Source organism: Thamnophis sirtalis, unplaced genomic scaffold (assembly GCF_051295495.1).
Source record: "Thamnophis sirtalis isolate CommonGarterSnake01/CBP01778 unplaced genomic scaffold, rThaSir2_p1.2 scaffold_14, whole genome shotgun sequence".
Classification (NCBI taxonomy): Eukaryota; Metazoa; Chordata; class Lepidosauria; order Squamata; family Natricidae; genus Thamnophis; species Thamnophis sirtalis.
Window position 1 is genome coordinate 3,908,600 of NW_028261394.1, and position 23,476 is coordinate 3,932,075.

Consider the following 23,476-nt stretch of genomic DNA (forward strand, 5'->3'; position numbering starts at 1 on the left):
ATCCTATCCTATCCTATCCTATCCTATCCTATCCTATCCTATCCTATCCTATCCATCTTTGAAGAAATGTGATTCCTCACGGACAGCCGCCATTCAAAATCTTCAGTTGTGATTGTCAAATTAGAGCCAATCTGACTGCTAAGACACTCATGAAGACACTTCCAATTTCTGGGAGACGTTCAGAGACTTTCTCCTTGTGCCCAACTTAGTCTGCTGTGACAGAGTCCCAGGAAATTGTGACAGAGTCCTAAGAAATGCATCAAAATTACCATGAACCTTTTGCCCTTTGTGTATTCAGGAGCATTGAAACATTTAAATCCAGCCAAAGTTCTTCCTTTTATACTAGAGGGTCAGTGGCGGGTTTCAAAAAATTTTCGAACCTACTCTGTGGGTGTGGCCTCTTTTGTGGGAGTGGCTTGCCGGCCATGTGACCTGGTGGGAGTGGCTTGCCGGCCATGTGTTTTCTTTCTTTCTTTCTTTCTTTCTTTCTTTCTTTCTTTCTTTCTTTCTTTCTTTCTTTCTCTCTCTCTCTCTCTCTCTCCTTCCTTCCTTTTGTCTCTCTGTCCTTTTTCCTTTTTTTCTTTCATCTCTCTCTCACTTTTTCTTTCTTTCTTTCTTTCCTTCTTTCTTTCTTTCTTTCTTTCTTTCTTCCTTCCTTTCTTTCTTTTTCTTTCTCTCTCTGTGTGAGTCTGTCTGTCTGTCTATGTGTGTCTGTCTGTGTGTGTGTGTGTGTGTGTGTGTGTGTGTCTGTGTGTGAGTGGTGGGTTTCAAAAACTTTTGGAACCTCTTCTGTAGGTGTGGCCTGCTTTCCGGGTCCACTGGTGGAACCTCTTCTAACCAGTTCGGTAGATTTGACGAACCGGTTCTACCGAACTGGTGCAAACTGGTAGGAACCCACTTCTGTAGAGAGTGTTTCAGCCCCATTTTGCTGCCTTATAATAAATTACCTCAAGGTTGGTTTGAAGTCCCTTCCTTGTCCTTCCATTTCTTCCTTTCTTTCACCCTTTCAAATTATTGCCTCTTCTCCTTTCTTTCCAAGAGCAGGAACCCATTTCTGTTATTTACGATTTGGATTAAAATCAGTTTATCCCACCCTCACCCCCCCCCCCCCGCCACCTTGCAATTTTATAGTAACTCATTTAACTTTTTTTTTCCCCCTTGGCTGCACTGTCAGATCCTGCCTCTTGCAATGTTGCAAGCAATGTTTCTTCTCTTGCAGTTGGCACTTAAGTGGTGTTCGGATAATATTAAAAAAAAAGAAAGAAACCCCAAGTGAACGGAGATAAAAGATAGGAAGAGTCACAACTGCTTTGATTAGTAGCTTCTGCTTCTTGGTGTGCCGTGCTTCATTCCTAATCTCGGTTTTATAGGGCTGCTTGATGAACAGAGTTATGAGCAGCCCTTGCGATGTAAAAAAGTTAGAAGACAAGTCGGTCACATGCTAGCGATCAATTGAATCAAAGATGTGGAGACTCTAGAAAGAGCGCAGAGAAGAGCAACAAAGATGATGAGGGGACTGGAGGCTAAAGCATATGAAGAACGGCTGCAGGAACTGGGCCTGGCTAGTCCAGTGAAGAGAAGAACCAGGGGAGATATCATAGTAGTGTTCCAATATGTGCGGGGCTGCCACAGAGAGGAGTGGGGCCAGCTATTCTCCAAAGCACCTGAAGGCAGGAGAAGCAATGGATGGAAACTAATCAAGGAGAGAAGCAACCTAAAACTAAGGAGAAATTTCTGACAGAACAATTAATCAGTGGAACAGAAGTTGCCTCCAGAAGTTGTGAATGCTCCAACACTGGAAGTTTTGAAGAAGATGTTGGCTAACCATTTGTCTGAAGTGGTGTAGGGTTTCCTGCCTAAGCAGGGGGTTGGATTAGATGACCTCCAAGGTCCCTTCCAATTCTTTTATTCTACTCTACTCTACTCTACTCTACTCTACTCTACTCTACTCTACTCTACTCTACTCTACTCTACTCTACTCTACTCTACTCTACTCTATTCTTTTTCTTGCACATTTGGTACCTGAAGTCCCATTTTAATGTTTATCCAGCTTGGCCTGGTAACATGTATGTGTGTGTGTGTCTGTGTGTGTGTGTGTGCATGTGTGCCCCAGCAGGCTGTGGAATAATTCATGAAAAAGCAAGGACTTTAAAATAGAAACCCTGCAAGGTTTTAATTGGCAAGGGAACAGAATCCAGAGGAAAACAGACCCAAATTTTAAAAAACAGGAGCGCTCGTCTAAAAGGGATAATTCTTTCTAAGCTATCCTGAAGGTGTTCCTTGCACAAGGCTGCGTTATTAAGCCCTGTTTTAGTAGCACTTAAAAACTTAATTATACTTGTCCATTTGCGCCCGTAAAACATATGCTGGGGACACAAGTAAGGAACACCACACTGCACACAGCAAGTTTTGGCTTCAACAACAAAACATTTCGTGAACTAGTTTAGAATAAAAGCCTCGGCTAAAAGGGCTAAATGTTATTTGCACCGGGAATGCCATCCACAGTGTATTTCATTACAAATCTGGAAATACTATAAAGGCTACAGATGTAGATCACTACCCCCCCTTGGGATAAAATCTTTTAAGTACAGCAAAAAAGAAAAAAAAATAAACTTTATGATTTTCAGAAAGGTCTTTAATGGGGCCACATTAATAATCAAGGTAGGAGACTTGTTCAAGTTGCGGTAAAGAGCCTGGAATCTGAAGGAATAATTCCAGAAACAAGTCAAGCTCTTCGTTGGTAGGAAAGGGGAGAGGAGGAAACAGCCAACAGAACAAGTGAAGTAGAATGGAGAAGTAAATCCAGGTTGCAATGAGACTGGAAGAATGAAAGGAAAAGGAGAAGGAAAGATCAAAACCTATAGCTGGGTGCCAGAGGTGGCATCCAGAGCCTTCTCTGTGGGCATGTGTGCTGCTCTCTTGGTTTCCAGGGTGCACATGTGCACCAGCCAGCTAGTCTTCGCGGGCACCAGAGCGCCAGAAAACGGCCTAAAAAACAGCCCCCAAAACAGACTGTTTTTCAGGGCACTTTGGGGCCATTTTTCAGGCTGTTTTCAGGCTGTTGGCACCGCCCCTAAAACGGCCAAAAAAACGGGCATGAGTGTGCCAGCCAGCTAATCTTTGGGGTTTCCGGCTCTCTGGCATACACATGGATGCACATGTTCCGGTTTGGTCACTTGGTGCCGAAAAGGTTCGCCATCACTGACCTACATGGTGGGAACAAACGTCCCAACGCCCAACCTCCTTTTCCTTAATTCTTGTCCTCTTCATTTACAGAATTAACATGAACGCTCAGAGTAAGGATTTTGCCTCACCAAATTCAACAGAACTTGATTCTGAGTAATCGTGCCAAAGATAATACAATACAATACAATAGCAGAGTTGGAAGGGACCTTGGAGGTCTTCTAGTCCAACCCTCTGCTTAGGCAGGAAACCCTATACCGTTTCAGACGAATGGCTATCCAACATCTTCTTTAAAAACGTCCAGTGTTGGAGCATTCACAACCTCTGGAGCCAAGTTGTTCCACTGATTAATTGTTCTCACTGTCAGGAAGTTTCTCCTTAATTCTAAGTTGCTTCTCTCCTTGATTAGTTTCCACCCATTGCTTCTTGTCCTGCCTTCAGGTGCCTTGGAGAATAGCTTGACTCCCTCTTCTTTGGGGCAACCCCTGAGATATTGGAAGACAGCTATCATTGTCCGCCCTGGTCCTTCTTTTTATTAAACTAGACATACCCAGTTCCTGCAACTGGGTAGGTCTAGTTTAATATTTAAGTTATAATATATATTATATTATAATTTAAGTTATATTGTATGCTTATGCAAGTTATAATTTAAGTTATAATGTGCGTTGGCCCTATTGATGATTTAATCATTGTGATGGCTTCCTTGGTGAGATTTAAAGAAGCCACAACAATTTGTCTGAAGTGGTGTAGGGTTTCCTGTCTGAGCAGGGGGTTGGACTAGAAGACCTCCAAGGTCCCTTCCAACTCTCTTATTCTGTATAAAATGATTTGGTGGATTCCTAGACCAAGCAGGTGTCTCTCTAATTTCAATGATTCTATGCATTTTTAAAAATGTTTCTGAACTCTAGTCGGACATTTTAAAGATGGCTTGATCTTACAAAAGCATGGCTCTCATCCTGATTGCTCCGGGAGTATTATTTCTGTCCCAGTGATGTGTGGTGAGCTTCATGGCCGGTGAGGCAAGCGTGAAAGCCCCATGAAAGCCCCGGAGCTGCGTCTGCCATAGAGCGGGAGTGGGACCCGCTCTATGGCGGATGCAGCGCTGGGACTTTAAAGTCCTGCCGCCGGTGCCTGCCACCACTTTAAAGCCCTGCCGCTGGGGCCTGAGTGGCCATGATTCCCCCCCTCCCCACCCAGCCAGCCCACCCAGCCCATTCCTCCCTCCGCCACCACTGTGTCCAACAGGCCAGGCATCTCACGTTTATGGCAGACATAAACGTGAGACGCCTGGCCTGTTGGACACAACGGCGAGAACGTCCCTGCCGCTGCCGCGCTCTGCCGCCTCCCCCCGAAAGAAACACACACACATGCACACACACACACAAATTCCTCACAAAAAATTACAAATTAAATTATCATTTTGAATCCTCCCCCCTCCCTCCGTCCGATCCACATACCTTTTCCAGCTGTGGATTTCAACTCTCCTCTTGTCCGCCTGCCATGATGAAAATGTAAAAAATTAAATAAAAAGGCAACTTACTTAGGCAAGGCACGATTTGCTGCTCCCAGATCAGGAGGCGGGAGAATCACGTGCCTCCTTGGCGTAAGGAATTTTTCGCCGTTTAACCCTTGCTTAACTCTGAGCATGGGTTAAAAGGCGAAAAATTCCGTATGCAAAGGAGGCCCATAGTTCTCTTGCCTCCCCCTACAGTTAGCATTAAGCAGACTCAGAGTCACTGTGACTCTGGAGTCTGGCAGCAACTACCTTAGCCTTTTTAATTATTTTTAAATATTATTTTCTTTTCCTCATGACACTGGTGAGGCCCCGCCTCTCCTGCCTGCCCTAACTGCACGTCCCTGTTCTGTCCCCACATGCCATTTGACTCGGCTGATATATGAGAACTGCAGCTTTTTCCAAATGCACACATTTGTGTAATCCTAGGCTAGCTCAAATAACCTAGGATCAATGAGAAAAACCAGGATCAGGAAAAAATCAAGCCATCCACTTTGTCTTTCCAATAATGTCTAGGGCTGTGCTTTGTTTTTAAGGGTGTTTTTTTTTTTGCCTCCTGCCCACAGTAAATGTGTCTCTATATATTAGTGTCTACTTAGGCATTGAAAATCTATTATAGTCGAAAATTTATACTATTAAAAAGCTATAAATTGTACAAACAGCTAAGCGCATTGGTTTCACTCCGCAGCTTTAATTTTCTAGGAGATGCAATTTCTCGAGGCCTCTGTTGCAAAGAAATCAGGCACTGAGGTTTTTTTAAAAAATAATTAATAGGAGGCAGGGTGGGTTCCTGCCAGTTCTAAGCTCTTCTATAGAAGAGGTTCCACAAATCTACCGTGCCGTTTAGAACCGGTTCCAGCTCCCTCCCCCCCCGCCCATCCGCACATCATCAAGATGAAGAGTGAGAGGAGGAATTCTGGGAGTTGAAGTCCACAAATCTTAAAGCTGTCAAGTTTGAACACAACTGGGGGGTTTCTTTTCTAAAGGGTTAGGAGTGCGAGGGTCTTGTAACTTAAGAGCCGAGGTGGCGCAGTGGTTAGGGTGCAGTACTGCAGGCCACTTCAGCTGACTGTTATCTGCAGTTTAGCAGTTCTAATCTCACTGGCTCAGGGTTGACTCAGCCTTCCATCCTTCCGAGGTGGGTGAAATGAGGACCCAGACTGGTCCTCATTTGATGAGGGGCGATATATGCTGACTCTGTAAACCGCTTAGAGAGGGCTGAAAGTTCTATGGAGCGGTATATAAGTCTAACTGCTATTGCTATTGCTATTGACAGCTTTAAAAATTGCGTGCTTCAAATGCCAGAGTTTCTGAGCCAACATGACTGGAGGAGGAATTCTGGGAGTTGAAGTCCACAAGTCTTAAAGCTGTCAAGTTTGAACACTCCTGGGGGTTTTCTTTTCTAAAGGGTTAGGGGTGCAAGGGTCTTGTAACTTGACAGCTTTAAGACTTGCACTCTTCAATGCCAGAGTTCCTGAGCCAACATTTTGGCTGCTAAGCAAGAACATTGCTAAGTGAGTTTCACCACATTTTGCAAGTTGGCCATGCCCAACCAGTTACATGGCTGGCAAGCCACTCCCATCTGGTCACATGGCCAGCAAGCCACTCCCACAAAGCAGGCCACACCTACAGAAACAGTTCTAAAACAATTTGAAACCCACCACTGATAGGATGACATTACATATAAAAGGGAAGAAGGATCATAAGATCATCCCCCAAGATTGCATGTGGATGTGATTTGGGTTTATTAAGCTAGTAATAAGGTAGGCATGTGACACACTCATGTGTGAGTGTGTGTCTTTTTCTGCCAGAAGCGAGACAGCCGCTCCAAAATGTAGCAACGCAACCAACACACATACACACACACACTCATATTCGTTGAATTAATAACTACGAATTAAAATTAATTGCCTGTAAAATTAGGTATCCATTCATAAAATTAAATGAAACCCCTCTCCACATCTATCAACTATACGTAGACCTCAGAGAAATCCCCATTCACACATCTGGGAACACACAAATCCATGCAACAGTCACACCCCCACACGTTCCTCCTTTTAGCAGAAGCTGCCCCCCCCCCTGCAAAAAAAAAATACCAGGATGAAGAGAGAGCTGCGTCGGGAAGGGATGCCAAGGAGAGGAATAAAACTGGATGGAGAGGAGAGAAAAAAAGATATTTAGATCAGGAAGAGAAATAAGACCATTCAAAAGGATAGAAAATGGAGGGTGGAGTTTCGTTCTCCGAGCTTGTGGGTTGGTTTCTGAACATTTCGTCACCAGGCTGAGTGACATCTTCAGCAGAGTTTAGGGGATGTCGTTGTCGGTGTTCTTCTGCGTATAAAGGCTCCGTGTGGTCAGTGGGTCTTGTGATGGGGAGGTCACGTCAGGTGAGGGTCTAAGAGCCGAAGTGGCGCGGTGGTTAAATGCAGCACTGCAGGCTACTTCAGCTGACTGCTAGATCAGCAGTTCAGCGGTTCAAATCTCACCGGCTCAGGGTTGACTCAACCTTCCATCCTTCCGAGGTGGGTAAAATGAGGACCCGGATTGTTGTTGGGGGCAATATGCTGACTCTGTAAACCGCTTAGAGAGGGCTGAAAGCCTATGAAGCGGTATATAAGTCTACTGCTATTGCTATTGCTATTGTGATGGGCCAGGTGTGACCCATCACACCTGACCCATCAAAAGATTCACCACCAGATCTTCACTTGACATAACCCACACCTGATCCATCATAAAGCCCATCACAAGACCCTCACCTGACATGACCTCCCCATAACAAGACCCTCACCTGATTTGACCCTCCCCATATGTGACTTCTCCATCCCAAGATCTATTGACCACACAAAGTCCTTACAAGGAGAAGAACAACAACATCGACACACCCTAGATTCCGCTGAAGATGCTACCTAACCTGGTAACGAAACGTTCGGAAACCATCCCATAAGCTCGGAGAACAAACCTCCACCTTCATCCTACGCCCGAGCTACAGATATTCGCCACTATCACAAAGGATTGGCATTCCCCACCCCCCACCCCGATGAGCAACCGGGAGGCATCCTGCATTTTCCAAGTCACACTTTCAGCTTGCAATCTCCGAAGGCGTCCCTGCTTTTAGCAGAGATGGGGGCCACCATTTGCACCTCTTCTTCCATCGTCTGCCTTTCGATAGATGTTTTTTCTTTGAATGGAAGATGGCCTCCACCACAGGGCTTAAGAAAAAAGGAGAAAAAACACCCTTTCTTTTCCTAACAGCCAGTACAGTAATGGTCGAGCCCATCCCTTCTTTTCTTCCAATTCTTTTAGGATGGTGCTGTTGTTGTTTTTTTCATCAATGTCATAGCTGTGGCTGGAATAGATTTTGGCAGATGTTCACCGCCTGAAGAAAGATGAAGAACAAATGCCGGATCTCACTTGATTTGAGTTGTCAATGGAACAACTCAGCCGGCTCTGCTAATGAACCCTTGTCCTAACTCACGACAAGCAAGTAGCCGTCGCAATTTGTCTTGGCCTTTGCGGCTCTTGACAAAGCCAGAAGTTGAGAAAGGGAAAGTTTTCCCAGAAGATGAATTTTTGCAGGCTAAGCCTCAAAGATGCGACTCGTAGAAGATACACTGTCAGGCTGCAAGAGAATGAAATGGTGAAGGAGAAGGCTGGGCAGAGCCTGAGGGTGGAGTCAAGTGGGGAATTAGCCTAGAATCGTTGCATTCCCACAAATGGTTTAAATTCAACCCCTTTTCATTTCCACTGATCTAGCACCGATTTAGTACTGACTATTAGTTGACTAGATTGTTGTGTATGGACATAAGCAATAAATCAGCTGAACTGGAGCTTAGTGCGTGGTTCTGACTCATGGTCTCTTGTGTGGTGACCACCTTGTGGGTTGAGGTCTTCCATAAAGGTCAAATAACAATTACCCTGAACTATGATAAAGTGGATTATGGAAGATTTGAGTCTCAATGGGGTCAACAAGGGACGCGGTGGCTCAGTGGCTAAGACACTCAGCTTGTTGATCAGAAAGTTTGGCAGTTCGGTGGTTCAAATCCCTGGCACCACTTAATGGAGTGAACTCCCGTGACTTGTCCCAGCTCCTGCCAACCTAGCAGTTCGAAAGCATGTAAAAAATGCAAGTAGAAAAATAGGGACCACCTTTGGTAGGAAGGTAACAGCATTCCGTGCGCCTTCGATGCTTAGTCATGCCAGCCACATAACCACAGAGATGTCTTCGGACAGCGCTGGCTCTTTGGCTTTGAAATGGAATTGTTATTAGCTCATTGGAATACATATGAATGATGGGAACACAAGATGAATGAATTCAAACCTAGGAGCACATCTACTAGGAGAAAGGTTTCAATTTTGGTGCAAAGAGCAGCAAATAAACTTCTCCCTCTGTGAAATCCCCAAATTGTTTGCTTTGTTTCCTTGCTTTTGATTAACGTTCGCTTCGGATCCCTTTCTTTAATTCGATTTGATGGTGGCCAGTGTTACCAATTTACGATTTGCTCCCTAGGACAAAATTAAATAGCAAATGAAGTTTTCTGTTATTAGACAAGCCAGAATTGCAAGGAGTGAATGTTCATTGCTAACAGAGTGACGCAATGGTTAGAAAGCAGGATTGCAGGCTGACTCTGCCTACTGCCGGGAGTTCGATCCTGACTGGCTCAAGGTTGACTCAACCTTCCATCCTTCCTAGAGCTGTAAAATGAGAACCCAGATTGTTGGGGGCAAGAGGCTGACTCTGTAAACCGCTTCGAGAGGGCTGGGAAGCACTTGGAAGCAGTATATAAGTCTTATTGCTATCTGCCCTTTGGCAGAACTGATTCTGGAGGGTTGCAGAAATGCCGAGTGCTGCACCAATCTCAGTTAGTCGAAAGCTGCTGTAACGTAGCTTAATTTCCCACCTTCGTTGCACACCGTGATGAAAACTTGATGGGATCCTTATGCACACAGCCGTGCTAGGTTTCTGCTCTCGTGCTTCATGTCTGATGCTACATGGGCTATTGAGCACAAACCGAGGCTGATCCTTTCATCTAATCTATTGCTGTAAATAAAACCTTTCTGGAAGAACCTTCTGAGCAGAGAATTGCAAAATTTACTGATTCGTGCTTGTCAAATGAGAAGGGCTCGGGTGTTAATTCGCTGCGTGGAATTCTGGATACGAATCGGCAGCGACTCCATACGCTTTGAAACGCATATTCATCAACGCCGATAATTGTCAAAGTGGTTTTTACGAGGCAGTCACTGAAAAGAAACCATGAACTCAAAAGTGAGGCCTTCTCCATTTGTAACTCTATTAAACCCGGAGGGGTGATAGGTTGAGCCAAGGTGGTGCAGTGGTTAGGGTGCAGTACTGCAGGCCACTTCAGCTGACTTATCTGCAGTTCAGCGGTTCTAATCTCACCGGCTCAAGGTTGACTCAGCCTTCCATCCTTCCGAGGTGGGTAAAATGAGGACCCAGACTGTGGGGGCGATATGCTGACTCTGTAAACCGCTTAGAGAGGGCTGAAAGCCCTATGAAGCGGTATATAAGTCTAACTGCTATTGCTATTGCTATTGCTATTGAGTTGAGACTTGCATCTCTCTTGGAAGGGAATGGGTCTTCTCAACACGAGTGTGTCATCTTCTGCACCAGAGAAGATTAGCTCTACCACCGGAGAAGAACTAACTTGGTCTTCTGGTTTTTCCTCCCATAAGAGCCACCGTATTTTACCGCTGAACCAGAAAACCGGATTTTGCTAGAAGTAGAGAAGACAGCGAGCATCCCATGCCAAGCCACAGGTAAGTAGGCCGTGAACAAATAACTTCGTTTTAAAATGTACAGGTAGTTCTCGAGTTACGAGCACAGTTGCGACCAGAATTTCTTTCAGAGTGCGCACAGTGTGACTATGTGAGACAACCCAGGAGCAAATACAGGTTTGTGTTTTAAATATCGGTTTTACCTACAAAGAATATATACATACACATACTTTAGTCAGACCTCAAACAAACAGCAGTCAGCAATTACAGCACGGAGCCACACACGGAGAGAGAGAGATACATCCCAACAGGGCCTCTTCCTGAGACAGGCTCTTAAAGTGATATCAGCCCAAAAACCTTGCTGACTCATTCCCAGCATTACATCATCGTAGCAGCCGGTCAGCTCTTAAATCTTTACCCTGACCATTTCCATTGCTGAGTGAGGCAGTTATTAAGTGACTCATGCCTGATTTGGCCACCATTTCTCTCCATGGTAGCTAAACCAATCAGAGTCCTACGGGATTGGGCGGCATATAAATGTTATTAAACTCGAAACTCAAACTCGAATCGACGCGGTTGTTAAGGGATTCATCCAGTCACTAAGAGAATGTGGCTTCCTCCATTGACTTTGGTAGTTGGAAGCCAGTTGAGACGGTCGCATTGTCATAAATACAATCCGGTTGCCAAGAACTCAAATTTTAATCCCATGACGATTGGGATACTACAACAGTTGTAAGTGCGAGGACGGGTCGCAAGTCACTTTCCATTGCCATCCTAACTTTGTCACTAAACAAATGGTTGTAAGATGGAGGGCAACCTGTTTTTACTTTTTATGCTTTTTTTAAAAAAAATGTTCCTGGTTATGATCAGATGGGGCTGTGCAGCCAATCGAAATTTATTAATGTTTGTGTTAATCGTTTTAAAAAAACCACCCTTTCCCTCCCAACAATCCAATATAAATAGCAAAGAGGCCGGAAAGGTGCGATGATCTCAAGATGCCCCTCTTGCCAAGGTGGCGCAGTGGTTAAATGCAGCACTGCAGGCTACTGCTAGATCAGCAGTTCAGCGGTTCAAATCTCACCGGCTCAGGGTTGACTCAGCCTTCCATCCTTCCGAGGTGGGTAAAATGAGGACCCAGATTGTTGGGGGCAATATGCTGACTCTCTGTAAACCGCTTAGAGAGGCCTGAAAGGCCTATGAAGCGGTATATAAGTCTACTGCTATTGCTATTGCTATATTGCTCTGTCTTTGAGTGTGTTCTGAACGAGGCTTCCCGAGAGCACGAAGCAAACTCCTGGTCCCGACAAAAACCCCTTTTATTAATTCACTGTGAATTCTGCTCATTCACATCCAGCAAAATCTTTCAAAGGAGGATTTACGGTCACAGACCTTATCTGGCTTGGAGAGCTGCCAGGCCGATATCTGCAAAACTTGGCCAGGAGTCTCGGAGAGTCACGAACCAATGAAGCGAACTAATTTGTCTCCTGCAAACTCCACTCCCCTTTCGCTCCTCTTTTATGTCCTCTGGGAGGGGCCATTCATCGTCCACCTGTGGCCTTCCTCCCAAGTCGACCCCTCTTCTTTAGCTGCTCCCTTCGGCTGGCAACTCTGCGCATGCGCACACTGGGAACACACTGGCTGCCCTCCCTTCTAACATCTCAGATGGTTTTCTCTACTTGACCCAGCAGTCCTCTTGTTCCTAGAACCTTCCCATGGGTCTAAAAGCACTCTTTTTTTTAAAAAAAACCATTTCTATCCCCACCTGACGGATGCAATTTACGTAGTTAAATTTACTCTAGATGTCTCCGGTTTTCATGTATCTTAAATCCTTGAGGAGCACCACTGGTTAATGGCTTTCCCATGGCTTGGTGCGCCGCTACCTAAAATCAGCCTCATTTGATTGAGAACACCTCCATGGCTTTCTTTGCAACGACGGAGCATAATTGGACATTTTGTCCTTCTTTTTAGGATGCTCAGACAGGGGAAGAAGAGAATTTCGGCATTTGTGGTTACAGTTGAAAAATTAGCATCCCCGCTGATTTTTTTAAAAAATTAATATTATTAAGTTAATAAGTCAGAGGGGATTTAGGGACTAAGCCAAATACTAGATTTAATTCTATTATGTTCCTTTTACAATATAAAGAATTATTGTTATTCAAGCTTCCAGCTATTTCCAGCCTTTCCCCCCTCCCCCTGCCCTGGATGACTATTTCATTTTCGCATTATCTGCATCCTCATGACTCAGTCTGTAGTAATTTGAGATTGCAGTAGTTTCACGAAGTAAATTGTGCTTTTGTGCTAAGAATTCTGACAAATCAGAATTCTGTGAATGAGCCTTCGGTGTAAACTTTAAACCATATTATATCTCACAACGCTGTATTGCATCTACTTTGTCGCAAATAAATACCCATCGCACAGAAGGTGATTTTTTTTTTAAAGACAATAAATGGCTTTATTATTCTAACAAAATGGAAGCTTCAAGTACGATTTCAGGAACTGATTACATCCTAGTGCAGAAATAGTTTTATCGCCCCTAAATTTCCTCCTTCGTTTTCCGAGCCCTTCTTTTCTCATTTGTCTCTGTATTATTTTGGAAAAATAATATCAACTTTCCATCTGAATAGAAAGATGAGTAACAGAATTTCTGTGTAAAACAGAAATTTTACACAGAATGACATTTATTCTATTGACTTTTGAGTTCATAAGGCATCGATTTCTTCTTAATAGGATGCAACTTGATAAATTGTGTTTACAGCACTTTCTTAAGCATCCATATTTGGGGGAAAGAAATGAAGACAGTTGTTCCAGATGTCGCAAAGGGGAGGATTTCAGAGTTTGTTGCATAAGTTCAAATCCAGAAGCACACACAGATAACTGATGCAGCAGGATTCATTCACTTCTTTATATATAGGCGAATAGATGAATAAATGTACAATACCAACAGGTGGTTCCTCCAAGTAAACACAAGGCAGGAGAGTTACAGGCAGACACAAGCAGTTAGTTTCGTTTCAGCAGACAAGACCAGAGAGACTGCTAGTTTACTTCTCACAGCAGCAGACGCTCTTAAGTTTCTGTTTCAATTCTCTGCACAGACTCAGAAAGTTGCAGGCTAAACCACGCCCTGGCCCCTAGCTGTTTCAGCTTCCATTGGCTGACCTTGTTGCTACGCCTATTCATTGGCTGACCTTGTTCCCATGTCTCTCCCAGTCATGAATATTTTAGCGGAGGAAGTTCAAAAGAAAGGTTCATTATAAAAAAAAGCTGAGCTGGATTAATATTTCCCAAGACAGTGAAGCCATCAATTAAAATTATAATAATGCTAAGATACCCCATTCCTCATTTGTCCATAGAGAAGATCGGCTATTCCTAAGATACAGCGAAAAAGAAGTTCTTATCATGGTGATTCCTCCAGCAAATGATCCTGATTCCCTAACATAGACCTTAAATCAATTACAGGTGATCCTTGATTTACGACCACAGTTGAGCCCACCATTCCTGTTGCTAAGTAAACCATTTATTAAATGAGTTTCGCCCTGTTTTATGACCTTCCTTGCTACAGTTGTTAAGTGAATCACTGCAGTTATTAAGTTAGTGACACGGTTGTTAAGCGACACGGGCTTCCCCTTGGACTTTGCTTATCAGACAAGGAGATCTCTTGACCCCAGAACACTGTGATAAATCAGTTGTCAAGCGTCTGAATTTTGATCCCATGACCATGGGGATACTGTCATAATTGTGTGAGAAATGGTCACAAGTCACCTTGGTCAGTGCTGTCATGACTTCATACGAAGCTATGTTAAACGTTAAATGAACCGTTATAATTTGAGGACTACCTGTACTTTAATGAGCAGAGTATTTTCTGTCAAAAGTGGGGGCTGAGATGAAGATAAAGCCACGCATGGAGAGAGTGCACATCTGACCGAGTTTTCCTCCGCGGGTCTCCATGCAGGAATCCCACGGCCTATCCTAGCTTGGTATAAGGACGCTGTCCCCATCAGCCGACGGCTCCACCCTCGTTACACGGTGCTACTCAACGGGACTCTTCAGATCCGGAGAGCGCAGCCAGAAGACTCCGGAATCTTCCAGTGTTTCGCAAGGAACGCGGTTGGCGAGATAGAGAGCCACGCCTACCTTGAGGTCACCAGTAAGTTTGGAACGTCACAGGCGGGAAAATTAAGACAAGGTTTTGGGGCGCCTGCTGCAGAACCTTTGTTTATTTATTTGTCAAGAAGTGCAAGGAAACAAGTATGAAAAACGCGTGAAAAAATGGCACAAATAAATGGATATAAATAAGCAAAACATAAACACATAAAAAGGGTATATATAAATGGGACAGCGGGACAGGGACGGAAGGCATGCTGGTGCACTTATGCACACACACCCCCTTAGGGACCTCTTATGAAACATGTAAGGTCCATGGTAGACAGCTTAAGGTCAAAGATATTGGGGGGGGTGGGGGGGTTAGAGTAACTAACAATAGGTTCAGGTAGGATGTTCCACACATTTACTACTCTATTGCTGAGATTGGTTCCACCACAAAACCACGCCCGACTAAACCGCGTCGCTGATGTCATCAACAGGGCGACAACAGCACGGAGACAGAAGCACGCTGTAAACCCTAAACCTAAACTTAACCCCTAAACCTAAACCTAACCCCCTAAACCTAACCCTAAACCTAACCCTTAACCTAACCCTAAACCTAACCCTTAACCTAACCCTAAACCTAATCCTAACCCTTAACCTAACCCTAAACCTAACCCTTAACCTAACCCTAAACCTAACCCTAACCCTTAACCTAACCCTAAACCTAACCCTAAAGCTAACCCTAAACCTAACCCTTACCTTAAGTTGAATCGGCTTGCTTTCAAAGCGCTATTTAAAGCGCCCTTCTTTCTCCGCGCTGGCTGTTGTCGCCCTGTTGATGACATCAGCGACGCGGTTTAATCGGGCGCGGCTTAGTCGAGCGCAGTTTTGACGGGTCATGGCTGAGATTGCTTTTCCTGCAATCAAGATTAGAACTCGTGAGACCCTGTCCGGCGTAAGTGACCAGAGCCACTTGTGGCTAGCCTAAGTCGATAACTTTAATGTTTATTACCTATGTTACAAGAATCATCTCAGACTATTTGCCTTCCTTTGGGAATAACAAGATAAAGCTTCGTGGCTCTTGGGGTAGGTCAAACTTATGCCATTTGCGGCTGCGCAATGACTCCAAGCTACATCCTCTCTTGACCCTCCCCTCCTTCCAGCCTAGCTGCCAGTTTCCCCAATAACCCACCCTTTACGTCCAATGGAGTTTTCTCATTTCTCGTAAGGTGTTGCTATCGTCAACGCTGCTGAACGCTTCTGTCCTCCACAGAATGGGGGGGGGGGGAGGAGACGTCCCTGGCCATCAAATTCCCCCACCAATGTCACACTCCTGACAGCTTTAGGACGCAACGATTTGACAGGCTGTCAGGAAAGCGAACGAAGGGAGTAAGATGGCAAAAGGAGGAGGGTCATTCCCTCCCAGGACTTCCTCATTTAAATTCCACATAGATTTTGGGGTCGCCCTATTTTACTCCTTCCCCGGCTGCGTTCGTCCCCAACAAGGTGGGCTGCTTCTCTTCCCTACCCATCCTCTGTCATTTTGCAAAGAAAGCTACATTCTGAAAACAAAAATTAAACAGAAAGTTTGTGAAAGTTTGGAGTGGGGTGAGAAGCTTTTTCAGAACTATTCCTGAGTTCCCGACACAATTGGTTGGGGAAATCATTACCGTCGCTCCTTTAGCATTTCTGGAGTAATAAAGAAATGAGGAAATAGACAGGGGGTCCCAGACTGAGATGAAAAATGGGATTATGAAGAACAATGGTTGTTGTCCATATAGATCAGGGAAGGGTGGAGGATTGTCTGAGTGCAAAGAGGCAATGGCGAGGGTCAGCTAGAACAGGGTTTCCCAACCTTGGCAACTTGAAGATGTCTGGACTTCAACTCCCAGAATTCCCCAGCCAGCAAATGCTGGCTGGGGAATTCTGGGAGTTGAAGTCCAGACATCTTCAAGTAGCCAAGGTTGGGAAACCCTGAGCTAGAAGGACCTTCTCAGCTGGAACTAGTTTCTGGGAGGATGGATGGACCTCTGCTTTTCAAATCTCCCAGTTTAGTGTCTATGGAGATTCTCGGTCCTCCAGGTCACGATGGTCCCAAATCTTTTCAAGAGGCAACTGGACTTCCTTCTTTTTCTTTCTTTCTCTTTGAAGACATCTCACTTCTCATCCAAGAAGCTTCTCCAGCTCTGACAGGATGGTGGATCCTCCCATTCCCTACCACCCAGTCAGAGCTGAAGAAGCTTCTCGGATGAGAAGTGAAACGTCTTCGAAGAAAAACCAGAACGTCCAGTTGCCTCTTGAAAAAAGCACCGTAGGGGGGTCTTAGCTATTTATTAGGCCAGTGATGGCAAACCTTTTCCAGCCGAAAAGGTTGCGCGGAAACATCACACACGTGCTCATCAGGGCCACGGTCTGGAGAAGCCAAACTTCCAGGTTCTAGCGCATATGTGTGCCCAACGATCAGGTGGACGGGGTACATGAGCAGGCCGGTTTTTGTCATGCCGCACATGCGAAGCACAGCTGATTATGGTGTGCACATACATGCCAGAAACCCAGAAGACAAACAGGCAAGGCCATGCGTGCTGGGTGACATGGCTTCATGTGCCATTCTGGACATGCGTGCCATAGGTTCGCTATAGGTTCGCCATTAAGGAGCCAAGGTGGCGCAGTGGTTAAATGCAGCACTGCAGGCTACTTCAGCTGACTGCAGTTCTGCAGTTCGGCTGTTCAAATCTCACCGGCTCAGGGTTGACTCAGCCTTCCATCCTTCCGAGGTGGGTAAAATGAGGACCTAGATTGTTGTTGGGGGCAATATGCTGACTCTGTAAACCGCTTAGAGAGGGCTGAAAGCCCTATGAAGCGGTATATAAGTCTAACTGCTATTGCTATTCCTATCACAGTATTAGGCCTTCCCCCAAACTCACCCAGTGCTCTTCTATCTGAAATCTTTTCCGAGCTAGAGCTAATAAGACTCTTCCCCCTGAACGTTTGCCTCGAAGGCTGAGAGGAAGACAGAGAGACATTATGAAAGGGAGAAAGAGGGCAGAATGGAAACTTCTTTTGGCTGACATTTAATTCCTGCAGACCGGTGTCAGGCTGAAATTGCTTTCTATCCCACAGAAGACTAAACAGCCCTGGCTTAATTGGATCCATCCATCCATCCTTCTTCAAAGTCCACTGTTTCTGCTTGATCTCCAAGCCCCCGATGAGAATCCCTAGCCGCAGAATTCTTCAGAAAGGGACAATGAACGGTTTTTTTTGGGGGGGGGGAATGTCTATCCTGCGAGGGAGTGCTTGGGGTTATGGTTCAGTGGAAAAACTCCCCAAATGTCCTGAGCTTTCAAAGGGAATTCTCGCCCACTTTTTCTTTTCATGAAACCCTGGTTTTGATTCCAGATGTCGCGCCCACCTTCACCTGGCCCCCGGCGGATGCTACCATCACCGAAGGGATGAGCGCCGTGTTGCGATGTGAAGTGTCTGGAGCCCCAAAGCCCGCCGTTGCCTGGAAAAGGGGTACATGGCTTACTATTCTGCTAGGAAATCACTCCAATGGTGGTGGCTCCCCAAGATAGATGAGCGTAGCATTAACCTCTCCATGCGCCGCTGAGGCTGTTTCCGCTTGCTGTGTTCCAGGGAATCAGATTCTGGCCAGTGGCTCCATTCAGCTCCCCAGGTTCCGTCTCCTCGAGTCCGGAGGGCTGCAGATCTCCCCTGTCTCTCTCGAAGACGCCGGCGTCTACACCTGTTGGGCGGTCAACTCCGAAGGGGCCCTCAACGCCTCCGCCTCTCTCACCGTATGGAGTAAGGCCCTGCTCATTTCCATCTTGACTTAATCAGCTTCTCCTTGTAGCTGATTAATTCGGAGTCTAATGACAAAGTGTTTGTGTCACGAGGGTCGGGTGGGCATTGAGTAATAAGATTATGGTGTTCGGAAGCAACGTGGAGCCCCACCATAACAATCTTCCCCGGAAAGAAGCAATTAATTTGGCACGTTTTTGACAGCCTTCTAAGATGGCTTCTGCATTCATAGACTTCCCTCATTTTGTTTTTTTATTTAAAAGTTTTAATAAGTTTTACAATTCTATACCTTTCCCCTTCCCTCCATTCCCCCCAATCCCACATCCCCTCCCCAACCTCCCAGAGCAAATACAGGGTATAAACATTTAACAATCATACACTAAAATAAACAAACTAACTTTAGCATCGTACCTTCGCTTATACTTTAACTCCCCTTTTGTAAAGCTAACTTTAGATAAATTTTAACACTCCTTTTTCGTTCACTCATAAGCTATCTGAAATTTCTTAGTCCCATATTTATTTTGAATATAATCAGTCCATCTTCTCCATTCCAACTTGTATTTCTCATCTGAATGGTCCTTGAGGTATGCTGATATTTTAGCCATCTCTGCTAAGTTTGTTACTTTTAACGTCCATTCTTGAATAGTAGGCAATTCTTCCTTCTTCCAGTACTGCTCCACTAACAATCTTGCTGCCGTTGTTAAATTCAGAATCATAGAGTACTGCAGCCACTTCAGCTGACTGCTAGTTCTGCAGTTCGGCGGTTCAAATCTCACTGGCTCAGGGTTGACTCAGCCTTCCATCCTTCCGAGGTGGGTAAAATGAGGATCCAGATTGTGGGGGCAATATGCTGACTCTGTAAACCGCTTAGAGAGGGCTGAAAGCCCTATGAAGCGGTATATAAGTCTAACTGCTATTGCTATCCTTTGTTAAGGAGGCAGCCAAATTAACGTGGGATAAGCCAGCCATACATGGAAAGGAGACGGCAATACTGCAGTGATATCCCCTTTTAATATTACTAGATGATAACCCGGCGTTACCTGGGTATTTACTTATCCCAACCCTCCTTCCAGGAATGTCGCCGCAATTTCTAATGTTGGATTTCCCCCCTTACCAGAAGGAGCCCTCTTGTGGAATACTGTGAAGCCGTTACCATGGCAACTCCACAGCGCTGTACAGTAGAAGCCATTTTAAGGCAGTACGGTAGAAGCCATTTTAAGGCACAACAGGCTGTATCTTAACAGAACAGACACCCCGAGGGGTAATAATGAGCAACCCAGGCTTCTAGTCTTACCAAGGCAAAACCCCAAACTGGGATGGAAACAGGGAATTTGACCTCAATTTTGGGTCATCTTCTTTTTTTTTCAGACCGCACTTTTATTGCCCGCCCGCCGGAGGACAGTACGGTCATTAAGGGGACAACAGCCATGCTTCAGTGTGAAGCTGCTCACGACCCAAGGATTTCCATCAGGTTAGTTGTCTACAAGGTGTTTCTTGGTCATCCAGCCATCATGGTGGTCCACAAGGTGCTTTTTCAAGAACTTCCTTTGTAGTTTAGTTGCCTCTTGAGAATCCACCTTTGGGACGATGAGATTGCTTGTCATTGTGGCTGTCCATATCATTTATCACAAGTTAATTGTCCTAACAATTAAAGGGATGCGGTGGCTCAGTGGCTAAGACGCTGAGCTTGTCGATCAGAAAGGTCGGCAGTTCAGCAGTTCGACTCCCTAGCGCCACGTAACGGAGTGAGCTGCTGTTACTTCTCCCAGCTTCTGCCAACCTAGCAGTTCAAAAGCACATAAAAGTGCAAGTAGAAAAATAGGAACCACCTTTGGTGGGAAGGTGTTGAGTCATGCCGACCACATGACCCCGGAGACGTCTTCGGACAGTGCTGGCTCTTCGGCTTTGAAACAGAGATGAGCACCGCCCCCTAGAGTCGGGAATGACTAGCACATATGTGCGAGGGGAGCCTTTAATTTTACCTTTAATTGTCCTACCCATTAGCATTGGGCTTGGGTGGTATTTCTCAGCCTGGTTTTCCCAACCATCCCAGTTTGAGACGGTAAGTTATGCCCTTAATCACATCAAGTTCTCTTTATTTTTCCACTGCAACCGTATGCATTATTTACAATGAGCTATGTTCCACTTCCATGATTTCAGTACAACGTCCTATGATTTACTGTCAAGGTTAACACAATATCAATAAAACCGACTTGTCACAAGCCGATCCTTAATGAGAATAAAACCCAAAGCAATTTAAGGGAATTGGTTTTGCAAATCAGTTCAGGTGAGAATCTTAGAAGCCTCAGGATTTTATTTTATTTTTTCCCCGAGAAAAACCATCAAGAACGAAAAGCTTCACCAGGCAAAATGACTCTTTTAACTACCCAAATTCTACAAGCGGGGGAATCAAAAGACTTCCCTCTGTGTGTTCGTACACAAGAATGAACGTAGCTATATCCAAATCTAACTAAAACGCTTCCATTCCCTTTAGAAAACATCAAACAATGTCATTTGTCAAAAGAAAGAAAAAAAGAGGGAGGGGAAACGTATTCTTCGCCAAAGAAGAAAACTGTATCTTAGATGCTTTTTGTTCTCATAAACGCTGGTAGGATTCTGAGCCCAAGTCCCGCTGTAAACGGTTTTAAAGCAAGAATTCTATTCTACACATTGTGACGTTGAAATCATTGACAGGGAAGGGGGAAAAAGGAGGACCAGCCCTCCCCCCAAACCCCCACTCTGCAATCTTTTATCCTAATCTAATCAAATCTTTATTGCGGTCATCGACCAGCCTAAGAAGTTCATGTTAATTAACATTTACACAGTATTTTTCAAGAGAGAAGATTTTTTCACCTGTTGCCTAAGAAACCCCCACAGCAGCTTTGAAAGAGAATATTCTAAGGTTTGGCATAATAAATATTTTCCAGTGTTCTACTTTATTATTTAATCTGAGCCACTGAGATACTTGCCCTTCACAAATCATTGACCTTGAATCTTGAAATGACACAAATCGCCTATTTATTTATTTTTTTGTAGGCACCATGAAAGACTGTATGTGTTTAAGTTTCCAATATTTCTTAATATATTATTGATTATATTTAGCAACAGCGTAGAGGAAAGGAAACCCATCTTATGTTCCTTTATGTTTGGAAGGAGTTATTTATCACACAGTAGGAAAAACATATTTTAAAATATGAAATAAAACTTTGGGCTTCCCCAATAAATAAATGAATAGTTTTGGCTCTTGGTAATTTGTAGAGCTGAGCCCAAACTCTGGGTACTTTTAGTGATGCCAAGAAAACACAACTAAGAAGGGAAAACTCTTGGCTTTTTCAAAACTTAGTTGTGTTCAGATTGCCAACCACAGTTTCAAATTTGTCCTCAAACACCTCACCTCAAAGAAAAAAAAAACAGGTATTTATATTTGAACTCTGTAAAGTAGGGTTACAGTAGCTTTTGTCAAAAACTGGACAAATTTCAGAGGGGTGGACTTCAACTCCCAAAATTCCCCAGCCAGCATGCATGCATGGCTGACTAGGGGATTCTGGGAGTTGAAGTCCACCTCTCTTAAATTATTCACCTTGGTTTGGCCAGGCAATTTCAGCACATTCATCGTGTTTAACAAAATGGACAGCTGGCTTTAACTAATCTGAGGTACTGTGACCGCCAGGTACACGTGGAAGAAGGATACCGTGGTCATCAATCCATCCAGCAGCTCCCGAATCACCATCGAGAAAGACGGCAGTCTCATCATTGGCCAAACGTGGTCAGGCGACATCGGAGACTACACCTGCGAAGTCAATTCCTCGGGCGGGAATGATTCACGGGTGGCCCGAATGGAAGTAATGTAAGTTCTCGCGTAGCAGAGATGGGATGGGAAATGGCAGGTGTGAAAGATCAGCTCCATACTTGAAATTAAACAAGATGTATTGGTAATCATTCTTAGACACAACAATCTTCTCAACCAACATTCAACGTCTGCTTGAGGTTAGGTAAAAGTCAACAGAACTCAAGGAAAGCTGGGTGTTGTTTGTGCCTCTGTAGGGATTCTAAGCTGATCCCTGCTTTAACTCCACCCCCAGCTTCTGCCACTCCTCTTTTATAAAACTTTTGAAACGATGAGCAGTTTCTTCTTCCTTTATCTCTTTTTTTAGCTTTGACTTTCTTTTCTTTTATGTGAGAGTATTCCTCTCTGGAGGTTTTAATTTTGCTTGAGATTCATCACACAGAAAGCCTTTCAAAATCAATGAAACTAAATCGCCTGAATAGAATATTTTATGAGCTACTATAAAGTTACACAGGAAAAGCTAGTTTACATAATAATACTAATAGTTCTCTCTGTTTAACATTCATCATTCCACAAAGAGACAGGATTCTGTTTTTTTCCCACCTCATCATAACAGTTGTCTCTACTAATCAGGACTAGCCTTATTATTTTTTTTAATGTATTTCTAAGGTTAATTAGACCACTTCCCTCCAAAGGTTCTTGAAATGGCCAGAGAGAATTCTTAGGTCCGTCATATTCATAGCTTAGTTTGTAAAAATGTGTTCCCCAGTCAGATGCCTGGATGTGATCAGAGCTCTTTAGCAGATCAATTTAACAGATTAACCGTCGGAAGGGACCTTGTAGGTCATCTGGTCCAACCCAAGCAGACCCTATCCAATTTCTGACAGATGGCAGCCCAGTCTCTTCTTTAAAGCTTCCAGTGATGAAGTTCCCGCAACCTCTGAAGGGAAATTCTGTTCCATGGGTTGATTTGCTCTCACTGTCAGAAAGTTCCTCCTTATTTCTAAGTTGAATCTCTCCTTGATCAGTTTCCATCCATTATTCCTTGTTCGACCTTAAGGTGCCTTGGAAAATAGCTTGACCCCCTCCTCTCTGTGGCAGCCCCTCAAATATTGGAAAACTGCTATCATGTCTCCCCTGGTCCTTCTCTTCCCTAGACTAGCCAGGCCCAGCTCCTGCAACCATTCTTTATATGTTTTAGTCTCCAGTCCACAAATCATCCTGGTTGCTCTTCTCTGCACTCTTTCTAGAGTCTCAACCTCTTTTTTATGGTGTCCAGTCTCTTCTTGAAAGCCTCCAGTGATGAAGGTCCCACAACTTATGAAGGCAGCTTCTGTTCCGTTGGTTGATTGTTCTCACTGTCAGAAAATCCCTCTTTA

The 23,476-nt window shown here is 44.5% G+C and overlaps 1 protein-coding gene across 1 annotated transcript in view; it reads left to right on the plus strand.

The window, feature by feature from the left end:
• The window catches only part of SDK1 (sidekick cell adhesion molecule 1), a 501,088-nt gene that overhangs the window by 270,360 nt on the left and 207,252 nt on the right, over positions 1-23,476 (plus strand). Inside the window, 6 exon segments of the mRNA XM_087729082.1 lie at positions 10,388-10,471; positions 14,379-14,573; positions 17,909-18,025; positions 18,146-18,313; positions 19,679-19,781; positions 21,981-22,157. Of these exon segments, the coding sequence (XP_087585208.1) occupies positions 10,388-10,471; positions 14,379-14,573; positions 17,909-18,025; positions 18,146-18,313; positions 19,679-19,781; positions 21,981-22,157 (844 nt within the window).